Raw genomic sequence first — 16230 nt, 5'->3', positions numbered from 1 at the left:
TCTCACTTCCCCAATTTGAGAGAGTTCAAACAAGGTCATGACATGATAAATTCGGAGTATTTACATTCTGCAATCATCGCAATGCAAACATCGTTTGGGAAACACTTCTGTGAGTTCAGAGAGGAAAAAAACACATTATCCTTCCCGGTCACTCCCCTAAGCATTGATCCATCCCTACTGAATACAACTGCATTGTCAGGTGTGAGTCAACCTGAACAAGTATGATAAATATTTTAATTGCCTATTATTTTACGTATATTCATATGTTTTCATTGTTCAGTGAAATAGTCCTTTTATTTTTCAGGTTGACAGCTGGCTGACGTTATTTTTGGTTTGCTGCTGGCGGCAAATTTAAGTTTGGCGTTTTTCATAAATACAAGAAGGACTCAAATAGACGTTGAGTATTTTACTTAAAAGTAACCTTCAACCCAACGTCTTTTTTTCGGAGTTCAAAATGTTTTTGTTGCATGCAGAAATGTAATTTCGTTTTCTCTGCAGGAGTTCATCAATTTCATAAATGCAACACATTATAGTTTGTTTATACATAGCATAAAGGCAAAACAAAACGTTGTATGCAGTGTTATTTCATTTTAAATGTCAAACAGATTTTGCGGCTCCCAGTGTTTTCTTTTCTGTGGGAAACGGGTCCAAGTGGCTCTTTCAGTGGTAAAGGTTGCTGACCCCTGCCCTAGATGAACATGTGCTGGACAACCCTGAGAGTTACACATGCATTCTCATTCTCTGAATTATACAGAATGGAAACAAACCCTTCAGCTCAACTGATCCATGCCAACCAAGGTTCTGTTTAATAATCTCTTGATGAAGGCATGCGAAAAGCTGAAACACAATGGGTTCTCTCTCCTCTATTCTACTGGCTGTAACTCCACCAAAAATCTGACAGATTTCTGTTTTGTACGTTCACACTGACTATAAGACATTGGAGCAGAAGTAGGTCATTTGGCCCATCAAGTCTGCTCTACCATTCAATCATGGGCTGATCCAATTCTTCCAGTCATCCCAACTCCCCTGCTTTCACCCCATACCCTTTGATGTCCTGGCTAATCAAGAACCTATCTATCTCTGCTTTAAACACAACCTAAGACTTGGCCTCCACAGCCGCTTGTGGCAACAAATCCCACAGATCTACCACCCTCTGAGTAGAGTAATTTCTCCGCATCTCAGTTCTAAAAGGATGTCCTTCAATCCTGAAGTTGTGCCCACTTGTCCTAGAATCCCCTACATGGGAAATAACTTTCCCCTATCTAATCTGTTCAGGCCTTTTAACATTCAGAATGTTTCTATGAGATCCCCCTCCTTCTCCTGAACTCCAGGGAATACAGCCCAAGAGCTGCCAGACTTTCCTCATGCAGTACCCCTTTCATTCCTGGAATCCTTCTTGTGAAGGTTCTGTGAACACTCTACAATGTCAGTATATCCTTTCTAAAATAAAGAGCCCAAAACTGCACACAACATTCCAAGTGTGGTCTCACAAGTGCTTTATAGAGCCTCAACATCACGTCCCTGCTCTTATATTCTATACTTCTAGAAATGAATGCCAACATTGCATTTGCCTTCTTCACAACAGATTCAACTTGGAGGTTAACCTTTAGGGTATCTTGCACAAGGCCTCCCAAGTCCCTTTGCATCTCTGCATTTTGAATTGTCTCCCCATCTAAATAATAGTCTGCTTGTTTATTTCTTCCACCAAAGTGCATGACCATACACTTTCCAACATTGTATTTCATTTGCCACTTCTTTGCCCATTCCCCTAAACTATCTAAGTCTCTCTGCAGGCTCTGTTTCCTCAACACTACCCGCTCCTCCACCTATCTTTGTATCATTAGCAAATTTAGCCAGAAATCCATTATAGTCGGCCCTCCTTATGTGTGGGGGATTGGTTCCGGGACCCCCCCCCCCCAATAGATACCAAAAAACTTGGATGCCCTAGTCCCTTATTTAACCTCTCAGTGCGGTGGACTTTAGGACCCGGCGGAGCTCAGGACCCACTGCCCGCAGTGTTTCTGCTCTGTTGACGGAAAACGATCACAATTTAAAATAAAGTGGAAATAATAAAGCGATTGGAAAGAGGTGAAATCCCATCGGTCATTGGAAAAGCATTAGGCTACAGTCGGTCAACGATCGGAACAATTTTAAAGGATAAAGTGAGAATAATGGAGCATGTGAAAGGCCTTGCCACAGTGAAAGCTATAATTATTGCTAAGCAACGCAGTGGTTTAATTATTGAAATACATATGTTTCTTAAGTGTTTTATATGCATAGAAAGGTAAAATATATATTCCATACAAAGACAAATGTTTGACTAACTGACGCTAAATAATACTGGATGTACCTGTTCCGACTTACTTATAATACCTAATACAAAGAAAATGCTATGTAAATAGTTGTTTAGGGAATAATGACAAAAAAAAGTCTGTACATGCTCAAACAACAAATGCTGGAGAGAGAACTTCCGTTTTTTTTCGATCCCACTCTGCGGTAACCTATGCACATCCTCCCGTATACTTTAAATCATCTCTAGATTACTTATAATAACTAATACAATGTAACTGCTACGTAAATAGCTGTTATACTATATTGTTTAGGGAATAATGACAAGAAAAAAGTCTGTGCATGCTCAATCAACAAGTGCTGGAGAGAGAACTTCCGGCATTTACCGATCTGCGGTTGGTTGAATCTGCGTTATGCGGAACCCACGGATAAGGAGGGCCAACTGTGATACTGTAGTCCAAATCACTGACATACATCGTAAAAAACAGCGGTCCCAGCACTGACCCCTGTGGAACTCCATGGTAACCAGCAGCCAGCCAGAATAGAATCCCCTTAGTCTCACTCTCTGTTTTCTACTGACCAGCCAATGCTTCACCCACACTAGTAATTTCCCTGTAATTCCATGGACTCTTATCTTGCTAAGCAGCCTCATGTGCGGCACCTTGTCAAAGGCTTTCTGAAAATCCAAGTACACCGCATCTACTGCATCTCTTTTGTCTACTCTGCCCATCCTAAGTGTCCTGTTACAACTGTTGAAAGGGAATGAATGCAACTTTTCCTCTACTCATTCTGAGATTAGGCTAACTGGTGTGAAAGATCTTTCTCTTCCACTCATGCCTTTGGTGCGGGTACGTTTGCTGCTTCTCATCCATGGGAAGTTTGGAAGATGCAACCAGTGTACCTACTATCTCTGTAGCCACCTCATAAAACCCTGAAATACAGATGACCCTTTGGATTTATCAGCTTTCTTCCACCTCTACTACTGCTGGAAACAAGATGACATGTGTACTCACAGCTTGCAGCTTGATTCCACGGATGATTGACCTCAAGCACAGAATAAAGGACGCCAGGCACAATGCAATGACAAACATGTCAAATATCAGAAGACCAGTCTCATTTCCACCTGGTATTTGGAGTAGAAAGAGATAAGCAGGAGAAAAGAGAAGTTAACCTTCAATTAAATATTTCCTCGTCCATTGACCTACTAAAACTACTTAAGAATGAATAGGAGCTTGGGTCAGGACATTTAATATTTGTGACATTATGCTGCTTGATTGGGACAGGAATTGCCAAACAGTTTCAAAATAAGGCCAGTCGTATCCACTTGTGTGGCCATTAGATGCCACAGCATTAATAGAGTACACAATTTTTAAAATAGTCTTGAAGAAGGGTCTCGACCTGAAACGTCAACTGTTTGTTCATTTCCATGGACGCTACCTGACTGCTACGTTCCTCCAACATCTTGTGTTTTGCTTTGGATCACTCGTATCTGCAGAATTTCTTGTGTTTATAGTTTTTAAGTAGTGTCAGTTCTGTGTGTGTTCAAAAAGCAGTGATTTTTGTCACTGATAGTTAGTTGATGAGAAATGAGCAGTAAGACAATTCAGAACTGTTTTGCTTATTGCGGGTTCAAACATTCAGGTTTGGAGATACCAGAAACAGCCAGGAGTGAAAATAAAACAATTTCACTTCATCAAAAAGTTAGGAAGTACAAAGAATTTTAAAGTACAACGAATTTTAAAATACAACATTGAATATTACAATGAAATGAATATTTGGAGGTCGCAATCATTGAAAGCATTGCATGAAGGCAGTCCATTATCCGCAGTCAGTGACTGTGCTGATTTTGTTCACTTATAGTCAATCCAAAGAACATGGTAGTGTTCAGTGGAGGAAATGCAGTTTCTAGCTGACTGTATTAAGGATCCTGACACGCTTCCATCAAAAAAACTATCAGGAACTAGTGCAGTTTTACAGTACTGTGGTGGTGTTGGTAGTGTTCTGCATTTCAATTAAATGCACAATTTGTTACTCAGATGAACAATAGCTTACCTTGTTTTTTTTTTAAAATATGCCTTAACCATTTCCATGAAACTACCGGTAATCGGTGCAGCCACTTAAATGGACCAAAATGTAGTGGTCCCGATGGGTCTTAATTGCATATGACAAACAGCAGACCAGCACCAAGCTCTGCAACACACCACTGCTCACAGAACTCCTGACCCACCAGGCCCCTTCCCTCCTCCCACAGTTTCCTGTTGAATTGACTTCAAGTTCCACCACCCTTCCGAGTTCTGTAATGCTGTAAATGGAGAGGCTACTTTCAGCAGTCCAGAGAGGAGCAGGGCCAACAAACAAATGAGTCAAACACCAAGGAAGGGCTCCAAATATGGAGGGAGTTACATCATGAACTATAAGACATTTCCACTTTCAAAAGTACTCGCAAGTGCTTGCGCCCCAAGACTCTATGTCCATTCTTCCATCTCCAACTTCTCTCACACCCTTCCAATGCAACTCACGTTTAAGACTTGTTTGGCAGGTAAGAACTCCTGTTTTATCAGCAGAGAAGAAGTGCCAGAGTTTCAAACTTCCTCTAGGACTATAAAAGAGAAGCAGGCTCTACCAAAGCAATCATGTTAGTGTGGTCATCTGAAAAGGGGTTCTGTTTGAAGTGCCATGTTTGATGTCAACATGAAGATTTAGCAAAGAAGGAGATGAGTTAAGGAAGGCACTGATAGCTTTTTGAGCTTTATTTGTACTTGGATCATTAGGATGATGATTAGTGTAGCAGTCCTGCCGGATTACACCTGTAGGAAGTGTAACCAACTGCAGTTCCTGGACACACTTATGATCATCCAGGATTCTGAGAGTGTCAGAAATAAGTTTCAGTGAAATACAGGCTGCAGGTAGCTGGGTGATACAGTCGACCTTCACCTGTAATCCAATTCCTTCGATAATCTGGCACTGATTTCAAATTCCCCGGGCCACTGTACCAATCTGCTGCGTTTTGGTTGCACTAGATTTGTTCACGTGTTAGTGTGCTCTTGTAAGCGCAAACGGGCCATTCCTGCTTGTTTTCCTGCATTTATTAATATCATTTGCTCTTTTTTAGCCCCAATTGTGGCCCCAGTGAGTAAAGGAAATACACCTCATGCTGTAAAGCAAAACCACCGCACATTATCCATTACTGATAAGGTTGAACTTTTGAAAAAACTGGACAGTGGTGTATCGGTGAAAAGCTTCTGCGAGTGTTACAACATTGGCTCTTCCAGAGTGTACGATATAAAGAAACAGAAAGAAAAACTGCTACATTTTTTTGCTGATAGTGGCTCAAAGAAACATGTGCATAACAAAAACAATGAAAGGCGGAGGAAGTTCGGAACTAGGTAAAGTGCTGATAACATGGTTTAATCTTCATGCAAGTGAAGGTGTTGAACTATCTGGAGATATGATGAAGGAACAAGCAAAAGTGTTTCATGAAGAACTAGGACTAGATTATGAGTGTGACTATAGTGAAGGCTGGCTTCATTGGTTCAAACATCATCATGGCTCACAGTTTTGTGCAGTTTGTGGTGAAAAACGTTCAGCAGAAAAGGAAGCAGCAGCAGAGTTTGTTGAAGAAACTGTTTTTGAAGAAACTTGTGCCAGTTTCAGCACCACTTCCTGATGCTTCACTCATTTTTCAGGATGAAGATGTTGATGATCCTGACAACCCCACACTTGCAGACATGTAACTTTGCCTGAAGGTATATTAAACATCTCACTTTAGAAGCGGAAGTGCTCAATTTATCTGTACAAGTTAATTCCTGTACCTTTACCTGTACCCTTTATTTTATCTGTGCCTGTACAGTATATTACTTTGTTAAAATTTCACTTGCTATTCATTTAATATTTCTGTTTCATTATTATCCAACTTGCACTGATTTACATTATTTTTTTTTTGGAATGATGAGGTGGTTAGCTACTGCTTAATGTGATCCTTCTGTAATTTGGCATTTTCACTAATCGGGAACTCCTCAGGTCCCAATGGTGCCAAATTATAAAAGGTTGACCTGTACTAGGAAAAGAAGAGGGATAGACATGTAGTGCAGGAGTCTTCTGAGGCCACTCTCCTGGAGAACAGGTATAGTTTTGGATACTGTTGTGGGGGAGAATGGCAGTTCATTTCGCAGGGAAGGGAAAGCAGGCAGGATTACAATGATAAGAGACTCAATAGTTAGGGGGACAGAAAGGAGATCCTACAGTTGCAATCGGGACTCAGATGGTATGTTGCCTCCCTGGTTGCCTCTGAGCAGTTTCAAGAGGGAGGGTGAGCAATCAGAAGTAGATGTGCACGTTAGCACACATGATCAAGAAAGAGATGGAGTCCTGCAGAAGGAATAGAAGGAGTTAGCAGAGGAAAGGATAACAAGGTTAATAACCTCTGGATTACATGCAGTGCTAAGGGCTAGTGAGGGGAAAAAAACAGGAAGATATGGAAATTGATTGCTTGGCTGAAGAGCTGGTGTAGGAGCAGGGGTGGACCTTTGAAATACCTTCTAGAACAGGGGTAACTTGCACAAGAGGGATGGGTTACACCTGAACTCCAAGGAGACCAATATCCTGGCAGGAAGATTTTTTTTTTGTTGCAAGGGAGGCTTTCAACTAGGTGGGCAAGGGGGTGGGATTACGAGTACCAGTAAGGCAAATGGGAAGCTAAAAGCTAAAAGTTGAGAGACAATTCAATGATAGCAAGATCAGTAGACAGCACAGGGAGTAGTGAGGCGGAAAAAAACTGCTGGATTAAAATTAGTTACTTCAATGTAAGAGAGCTGACATGCAAGGTGGATGAACTCAGGGCACAAATAGCTACCTTGGACTAAGATACAGTCAATACAGAAACATGGCTTAGGAACATGAATGATGGCTGAGATTTCCAGGGTACGGGGTTGTAGGTGGACAGAGGTGGAGAAAAAGGGAGAGGTGCACTTCTGATTAAGGAGAAGATCATGGCAGTAGTACAAGATAAAACTACTGCAATCATCCATTAAAGCTTGATGAATAGAGTTTAGAAATAACAAGGGAATGAACACCTTGGTAGGATTATATTGTAAGCCCCCTAATAGTCAATGGGAATGGGAGGAGCAAATATGCAGAGAGATCTCAGAGGATAGCAAGAATAATAGGGCAATCATAGTAGGGAAAGTTATCTTTCCTAATATAGACTGAGACTGCTATTGTGCCAAGAGCTTAGATAGGTGAAACTAAAGTGTATTCCTGTAATTTTCCTTAGGCAATATATATAAGGATCCACCAGGGAGGGGGCAAAGCTCGACCTACTCTTAGATATAGAGCAGAAAAGTGACTGAGGTGTCAGTGGGGAAGCACTTTGGGTCAGTTAACATAGTTCTGTTAATTACTATTTAGTCCTAGAAAGGAACACATCTAGTCCACAAGCTATAGTTCCAAAATAGACTAAAGCTAATGTTGAGAGTACTAAACAAGAACTTTCAAAGTTGGAGCAGAGTTTTGCAAAGGAACATCTGACAGTGGGAAGGGTTTCAAAATTTGCATGTTTCTGTTAAGAGTGAAGGGCAAGACTGACGGCAGTCAGGAACCCTGGATGATGAGAGATATTGAGGCTCAACAAAGAGGAGAGGAGGATTCATAGGTCAAATACAGGCACCGTCATTTACCTGTTATGTCACTGGCATTTGGGGCAGAAATGAAGGTCCTCTAACTCTGGCAATGTTCAGAGCTTCCTTCAATGTGTTAGTAGCATCCTCCCAGTTTTCACTACTTTCAGTCGTGCAAGTCCCAGGTGGAGACTCAGGGGTACTGTCACATTCAGATGTAGAAGCATTCTTCATTGCTGTTTCCATGACAATTTTGTTCTACCAGTCAGGGTTGTTAACCCTGAGCTGAACCTCCCAACCCGGAGAACCAGTGGACCACTCTACCCTTTGATCTACCAAGAGCCAAGGCATAAAGCTCTGACTCCAGCCAACATAGCTCTCTGGGTCATCGAAGCATGCAAGCCTCCAAACAACGACAAGATTGTGGCCCTCTTAGAGGAGATACAGGCACCAGGATCAAGTAAAACCCTGAAGTACAGAGGATACAGAAGTGTACTTACTTTAGGAAATCAGAAGGCACAAAGAGGGCATGAAATAACTGCGGCAAAGTAGATTAAGGAGAATCAAAGAGATTTAACGTATTTTAAGGGGTAAAAAAAAGCAACTATAAAGAATATGGGGCCCCTCAAGGACTAAAGTGGGCATCTTTGTATGGTGCTGCAAGAGAAAGGCAGGGTCCTCAATGAGTACTTCGCCTTTGTTTTTACCATGGAAGAGGACATGAAGGTTTTGGAACTTAATCATCAGATAGGTAAATTGATAGGAAATGTTGGGGAAACCTGGGTAAATGGAATTACCTTGGCTGGAAAACTTGGTCAGCACGGACCAGTTGAGGCAAAGGGCCTGCTTCCATGTTCTACGACTCTAACCACAGCAAATGCACACCAAGTCTATCTGCTTGCCCTTTCCAATCAGCCAAGCACCAAAACACTTGCAGCTGAAACAATGATTCACTTCCACTTTAATGTATTGCAATTGGTGTTCACAGTATGGTCTCTTCTAGAAGCCAAACACTAATTAGATGATCAGTTTATAGACAGCTACAGCAGCCTGACAATACAATTCTCCACCTCACTGAGCCTGTGTCTTTGCATCTGACGATATTATGACAATGCACAATAAAAGCCTAGGGAATAACAATTCATCTTCCAACAAGATATACCACAGGGCTCAGGGTATGGTATTGAACTCAACAACTTCTGATACTAGTCTTTCCAGCATGTGCTGGAACTGGCCAGATGGGAGGCAAGGTCAAAATCTGCACCCATTAACTCAGGTCTTGCTGTCTCATGGATGGCCTGACCTACCAGGTATCTCCAGCATTCTTTCTATTTTGTTACACCTTCCCTTGATATAAATGTACCATGAATAAGCCTTCATCACCTTCCCTCAGGCAATATCAGGCCATTTGTCCCGATTTATCTCGGCCTCTTTCATCACATCTTCCCTCTGCTCTTCACCTCTTTCCTTTGCCTGCAATAGATTATTGATCTGAAATATTAACGCTGTTACTCCCTCCACAGAACGTACCTGAGTATTTCCAGTATTTTCTGTTTTTGTTCCATATTATCTTATTATTATTTGCGGGAGCTTGGAAGGTGGATTAGTACATTAAAACTGTCTTTGCACAAAGACTTGGACCACTTTGGCACGTCTTGAAAATGGTCTTCTAAACTGTCCTTCTTCCAAATCCCAATCATGACAGGAAGGTATATTATGATCAGGCTCCAGCAAAGAAAAGCAGTATTGATAGTGACATCTGGTGGCTACCTTTGGAAATACCACATTGGGCAGACACTGAATCAAGAAAAATCTGCTTCAACAGTTGGTAAGCCCACTGACATCACTAAAATCACACAATGGTGACCTAGTCATATTGCTGTCACCCGTGGGACTGCTTCTCAGAACAAGAGAAGGGCAGAACACCTTTCGCACAGAGACAAGTAACTCACTGTTCAGCTACTGGCCCCATTAACAGTGAATGTGGCTCTCTAGCCAGTTTTCCGTTATCTAACATACAGGTCTTCTTGGAAGGAAAGTCACAGTACAGCATGAAATCATTTTTAAGCAGCCTCAACATAGTGGGGTGGGGGTTAACTCAATCATCATGAGCAGAAGCCATGTGGCCAGAGAACCAGAGGATTACAAAGCAGAGAGCAGCTCTTCAGTCCATTGTATCTATACCAGGGCATTCCCACATTACTCCCACTTCCCAACATCACAAATATCAACCCCACTGCCCAGGAAAAAAAAACACTTGTCCATCTCCCCCACCCTTCCACACTTAGGCCCATACCAGTTCCACTGCCCACACTCCTCTGCCACCCCTCCCCCAGTGGCTCTGTACCATCCACCTGGCCACACTCCTCTGCCACCCCTCCCCCAGTGGCTCTGTACCATCCACCTGGCCACACTCCTCTGCCACCCCTCCCCCAGTGGCTCTGTACCATCCACTGCCCACACTCCTCTGCCACCCCTCCCCCAGTGGCTCTGTACCATCCACCTGGCCACACTCCTCTGCCACCCCTCCCCCAGTGGCTCTGTACCATCCACCTGGCCACACTCCTCTGCCACCCCTCCCCCAGTGGCTCTGTACCATCCACTGCCCACACTCCTCTGCCACCCCTCCCCCAGTGGCTCTGTACCATCCACCTGGCCACACTCCTCTGCCACCCCTCCCCCAGTGGCTCTGTACCATCCACTGCCCACACTCCTCTGCCACCCCTCCCCCAGTGGCTCTGTACCATCCACCTGGCCACACTCCTCTGCCACCCCTCCCCCAGTGGCTCTGTACCATCCACTGCCCACACTCCTCTCCCATAGCTTTCACCATCCACAACCCTGTATCAATCCCACTGCCCCATATCCTCCCATAGCACTGTATTATGCTTAAATACAATTATACACACACCAACTCCAAAACAATTCTGCTGCTTTATCCTCTGACTGTATCCCAATTTTAACATCTTACCAATTTTGCTGTCTACCTGACTCAACCCCAGAGCGCTGCGCCAATCCTAATCTAATCTCAATGCTTTATTCACCCCATTGACTGAGGCAAACCATCAATGTACAGATCTGTGGTTACAATGGTGTCTGTTGTGTACGCTCACCATATCCATAAACACTGGGCTCTGTACACTCATTGATGACCACTTTGTTGTCCAGACTGATCTTTATCCGACCACTGTGTGCCTTGTTATCAAGCAGGATCTGCAATCAAATTGAACTCTGTTACACTCCCATTACTCCAGAAGATCATGTCCCCTTCCCTCTTAGATAGCAAACTCCATCTTCCCAAAGCTCCTGTGCAAGAGGGGTGGGGTTCAGGAGTGGGAATGGGGGTGCAGTTTGCAGCTAACTACCATTGTCATCACACACACTTTCCAGTAGGGGAATAGTTGGTCAGAGAGGGGGGGGTAAGGTGGGGGACTGCCTTGGGTAGGACAGAGAAGGTTATGGAGTGGGATGTTCACTGGGACCCTCCTTCTCAGCTTGTACCAGTTAACAACCTACAAGATGAGAATCTACCCCACTGCCAGCCCAGGGAATTTGTCAGTCCAAATCACCCTGCACAGCTGCCCATCAAAGTGCAGGAGAGAAAATAGCAACCTGTTGCTTACAAGCAACTAGCAAGCCTGTTGTTGGGAGGTAGATGCCTCAGAGAGGAAGTATGGCCAGAGACATGAGTGGGGCAGCTGGATCAGAATCAGGTTATTGTTGTCTTACAATATGTGGAGTTTGGTGTGGTGCAGTAGCAATAGAATGACCAGCATTTATTTCCTTATCCCAAATAATAGTAGTGAACCACTTCCCTAACCCACTATCAGGGCATGAAGGTGCTCCCAACTCCATTAATTTAGGAGCTCCAAAGTTCTGATCAGAAACCATGAAAAAAAATGTTCTCATCCAGCAAGATGGAGCTTAGATGTGACAGTGTTACATAAGAACTTAAGAAATAGGAGCAGGAGTAGGCCATCCAGCCCATTAAGCCTGCCCCGCCATTCAATAAGATATTGGCTGATCTGTCTGTAAACTCAGCTCCATCCACCTGCCTTTTCCCCATAACCTTTATTTCCCTTACTATGTAAAAACCTATCTAACTGTATCTTAAATATATTTAGTGAGGAAGCCTCAACTGCTTCCCTAGGTAGAGAATTCCACAGATTCACCACTCTCTGGAAAAAACAGTTTCTCCTCATCTCCGTCCTAAATCTTCTCCCCTGAATCTTGAGGCAATGTCCCCTAGTTCTAGTCTCTCCTACCAATGGAAACAACTTTCCTACTTCTATTGTTACATACCCGTGGGTATCTTGTACTTGTCACGTGACAGTGGTGTTGAAGCTATACTGGACTTGAGGTAATGGTCTTGTGATGGTGGAGTGACGTCATTTTCCTGCCAGTAGAGGTCATGTGACAGGTTTTTTTTCCCCACAGGGTATAAAAGGAGGACCCCTCCCTGTGAGGAGGGGCAGTTCGTGGCTGGATTTGCTATTTTGACTCCATGCCACTGCGTGGTCCAATATTATGACGCAGTTTGGTTGAAAGATAGAGTTTTATTTAATGCCGAAAGTTTAAAAGGTCAGCAGTTTCTTTATAATACTGCCAGTTAAAAATCAGTGGAGAGTGAAGATCGGAGTTTAGGAGCTAAAAGATCGAGGAAAGTCGATTTTGACGGTGAAACAGGTTCGACCTTGTTTGATCCTCATTCGGAAGGAATTCGTTAGCTGTCCCTGTGTTAATCCCTGCAAAGTATAGCAGAAAGGGTTGGGGTACAGTTTTGTCAAGGAAAGGTCAGTGCCTTTAAGCTGTTTCATTTTCATCTTCGTAAATTCTCCGGGGAAAAGTATAGTTCGACTGGGAACCGCAGGAACATGACATCAAAGAGAATTTAAATAGTCTAAAAAGTCTCCTTTAATGGACTGTAAGCATTTTGAACTTTTGCAGTACTACTTTGAAGAACTGTTTTTGCAACATCGCTTTAAGAACTGTTTTAGCTTTATTCCTTTAAGAACTGTTTAAGCTACCGCACAGCAGCTGATTTCTGGTTACGTTAGTTGTTTGTTTACTTTTGGGGGTTTGTTTTTCAGTGTCTAATAAACGTTTTGTTATAAAAAAACCCCGCCTCACTTATATATTTATTGTTGCTGAATCCGTAACACTATCTTATCTATCCTTTTCAAAATTTTGTATGTTTCTATAAGATCCCCTCTCATTCTTCTGAATTCCAGAGAGTATAGTCCCAAGCGACTCAATCTCTCCTCATAGGTTAACCCCTTCATCCCTGGAATCAACCTGGTGAACCTCCTCTGTACTGCCTCCAAAGCCAGTATATCCTTCCTCAAGTACGGAGACCAGAACTGCACACAGTACTCCAGATGCAGCCTCACATGTACCCTGTATAGTTGCAGCATGACCTCCCTGCTCTTGAATTCAGCCCCTCTTGCAATGAAGGCCAACATTCTGTTTGCCTTCTTAATAACCTGTTGGACTTGCAAGCCAACTTTTTGGCAAGTGTTCTTGTACACTTGCTGCGCTCGTCCTCGCAGTTGTGCAAGTCATGAAGGAGTAACACGGTGAGGAACTGCCGGTGTGGAGTGAGCAGTGCAACAAGGAGCCAGCAATTGGGGAAATAGAAGGGATACTCAGACGTTGTGAATGTGTACATTTATTGTTTAGCTATCAGGTCAAAATTGAATATAGAACTGTACAATTCAGCCCACAATGCTGTGCCGAATTAATTAAAATGAGAATAACCTGCCTAAGTAAAACAATCCTTTTGCCTATTAAACTCATATTCTCCAAGCCTGCATATTCATGTGCTTAAGTGTCTCAAATATCTCTATTTAATATTCTATTTGCAGGGTGAATTCTATTATAAGTCATTAAATATATTTAAAGCAGAGGTTGATAAGTTCTTGGTTATTCAGGGCACCAAAGGTTACAGGGAGAAGGCAAGAGAACGTGGTTGAGAGAGATAATAAATCAGCCGTGTGGAATGGCAAAACAGACTCAATAGGCCAACTGGCCTAATGCTGCTCTGATGTCTTATGCATTTGCTTCCACCATCACCTCCAGTAGCACATTCTAGGCACCCACCACTGCACCAGAGAAAACTAACAAAATTTATCCATCCTTGCCTTTTAACCACATACCCTCCAAACCAGACTTCTGCAGCCTCTCCAAACCTCCGTGTTTTCTACAATGGGGTTACCAGAACTGAATGCAATACTGCAGATGCAGACTAATCAGAGTTTTGTAAAGCTGCAACACAATATCCTAATAGATGAACTCAGTGCCTAGACTCGTGGTTGCCAAACTGCTACTGAGACACTAGTATAAGTTTCAGAGGTACGCAAGCTAATGACACCATCGTTTTTTGTTTCCCAGTTCTTTTACATTTGGAGAACGTTGGAATTTAAAGGGGGTGAAGTGTTGTAACGTGAGCATTATGAAGATAGGTTGATGCCGATTAGGATAACGGTGATGTAGCAGTGCTCCTGCTGCAGAAAGCTGTTTGTGGGGAGAGGTTGTTTCTGGGTTGCGGGGTTTTGCTCCTGGTTTTTTTCTGCCTGGTGCGCATTTTTCTTTTTTTTTCAGGATCTACTGGGAAAGTCTCAAAGATCAACCGGTTGATCGCGATTGACTGTTTGGTGATCACTAGCCTAGACTAATAAAGGCAAGCATGCCCTGCACTTTCTTTATCAACAGATCAACTTGCACAGCTACTTTCAGAGATCTATGGACTTGAATCCCAAGATCCCTCTGTACATCACTGTTAAAGGTCTTGCTGTTAATTGCACATTGTCTCTTCATAAATGATCTTCCAAAGTGAAACGCCTCACTTACATCCACATTAACCTCCACCTGTCATTTCTCTGCTTGTATCCTCAACCGATCCAGATTTCATCGTATCATTGGCGATCTTTAAAACTATCCACAGTGCCCATACTCTGTATTGTCTACGAACATACTAATCCATCCTTCTATGTTTTCATCCAAGTTTTTATATTCATCAGAAACAGCAGAAGTCCCAGTAGAACCCTGTAGAACACACTAATCACTGACCTGCAGCCAGAGAAAGTACCATAGACCACTACCTTGGCTTGCGTCTTATAGGCAAGCCAATTCTGGATCCAAACGGTCAAGTTACTGTGGTCCCATGCATCTCATTTTTCTGGATTTTTCTCCTCCTACCATGAGGAGCCTTATGAAATGCCTTAATGAAAACCATTAAGTCAAACATCCACAGCTCTACCTTTATCAGTCACCTACAACTTCCTCAATCAAGTTAGGAAGACATGAATTACCCATAACAAAGCCAGGCTCACTGTCCCTAATTAAGCCATGGTGCTCCAAATTCTCAAATCATATCCCTAAGGAACCTCTCATATAGCTTTCCTACCACTGATATGACATTCAGCGGTTTATAGATTCCTATTTTACATTAGCTGCTCACTAGTCTACTGGGACCTCCCCTTGAGCTAGTGAGAATATGAAGACCTTGTGCAAGGTTCCAGTTATCTCATCATCTGCCACTCTCAATAATCTAGGTACATCCCATCAAGCCTGAGGACTCGTCCACTTGATGTTCTTCGTGACACCAACATTACTACTTCCTTAACCTCAAGGTGCCATAGAATATTACCAAGCTACAGACAGATCTCATTTGTTACTCATTTAGGATCTCACCTCTATCTCCAAATACATCTGCCCTTCTCTATCTTTAAGTGGTCCTACCCTCTCCCAAAGTTATTATATTGCTCTTAATGTAGGTCTAGATTCCTACATAACTTTGGTATAGAATTCTATATCATTTATCTGAAAAGCAAATACTTGGGCTTCCAATTATTGATTTAAAAAAGCTCAACATTAAGCTCCCTCATTAGAGAGAAAAATAAATATGTAAAATAAAAAATAATCAGCACTTACTATAATATGAAATGTGTAGCAATCTGGAATTTCATGGTTGATGATCGCCTGAATGTTAATGGCCTTCAGTTTAAATGTTATGGTAACATCGATAAGCCTAAAAACACAAACAGATCAGATTTCAGAGATTGCCCTTGCAAATCTTCTTTTCCCTTTTCACTCATTGTGACTAATTTTTGCAGTGACGACATGAACCAGCCAGCTAGACAAAGCTAATCCACAGTCTGAGCACTTAACCAATCTGATTCAAGGCAGGGTCAGATACTCACAACAGTTGAAGTGCACACAAAAGCAAACAACCCACAAACCCAAGCCACAGAGGATCAGAATTAGACTTGGCAACAATGCTGATGTAGTGGAATGGCCTAAGACACAGACAAAGCAACTACAGAAT

At 42.6% G+C, this 16230-nt stretch overlaps 1 protein-coding gene across 2 annotated transcripts in view; it reads right to left on the bottom strand.

The window, feature by feature from the left end:
* mcoln1a (mucolipin TRP cation channel 1a) overlaps nucleotides 1-16230 on the bottom strand; it is a 72164-nt gene that overhangs the window by 23689 nt on the left and 32245 nt on the right. For both annotated transcript variants that reach the window (XM_059992088.1, XM_059992089.1), the window contains exons 6-8: nucleotides 15837-15933; nucleotides 11018-11117; nucleotides 3303-3412 (exon numbers count right to left, since the gene is read on the bottom strand). In XM_059992088.1, the coding sequence (XP_059848071.1) occupies nucleotides 3303-3412; nucleotides 11018-11117; nucleotides 15837-15933 (307 nt within the window). The remainder of the gene's footprint in view (nucleotides 1-3302; nucleotides 3413-11017; nucleotides 11118-15836; nucleotides 15934-16230) is intronic.

Source organism: Hypanus sabinus, chromosome 16 (genome assembly GCF_030144855.1).
Source record: "Hypanus sabinus isolate sHypSab1 chromosome 16, sHypSab1.hap1, whole genome shotgun sequence".
NCBI classification, from domain to species: domain Eukaryota; kingdom Metazoa; phylum Chordata; class Chondrichthyes; order Myliobatiformes; family Dasyatidae; genus Hypanus; species Hypanus sabinus.
This window is presented reverse-complemented; position numbering and strand designations above follow the sequence as displayed.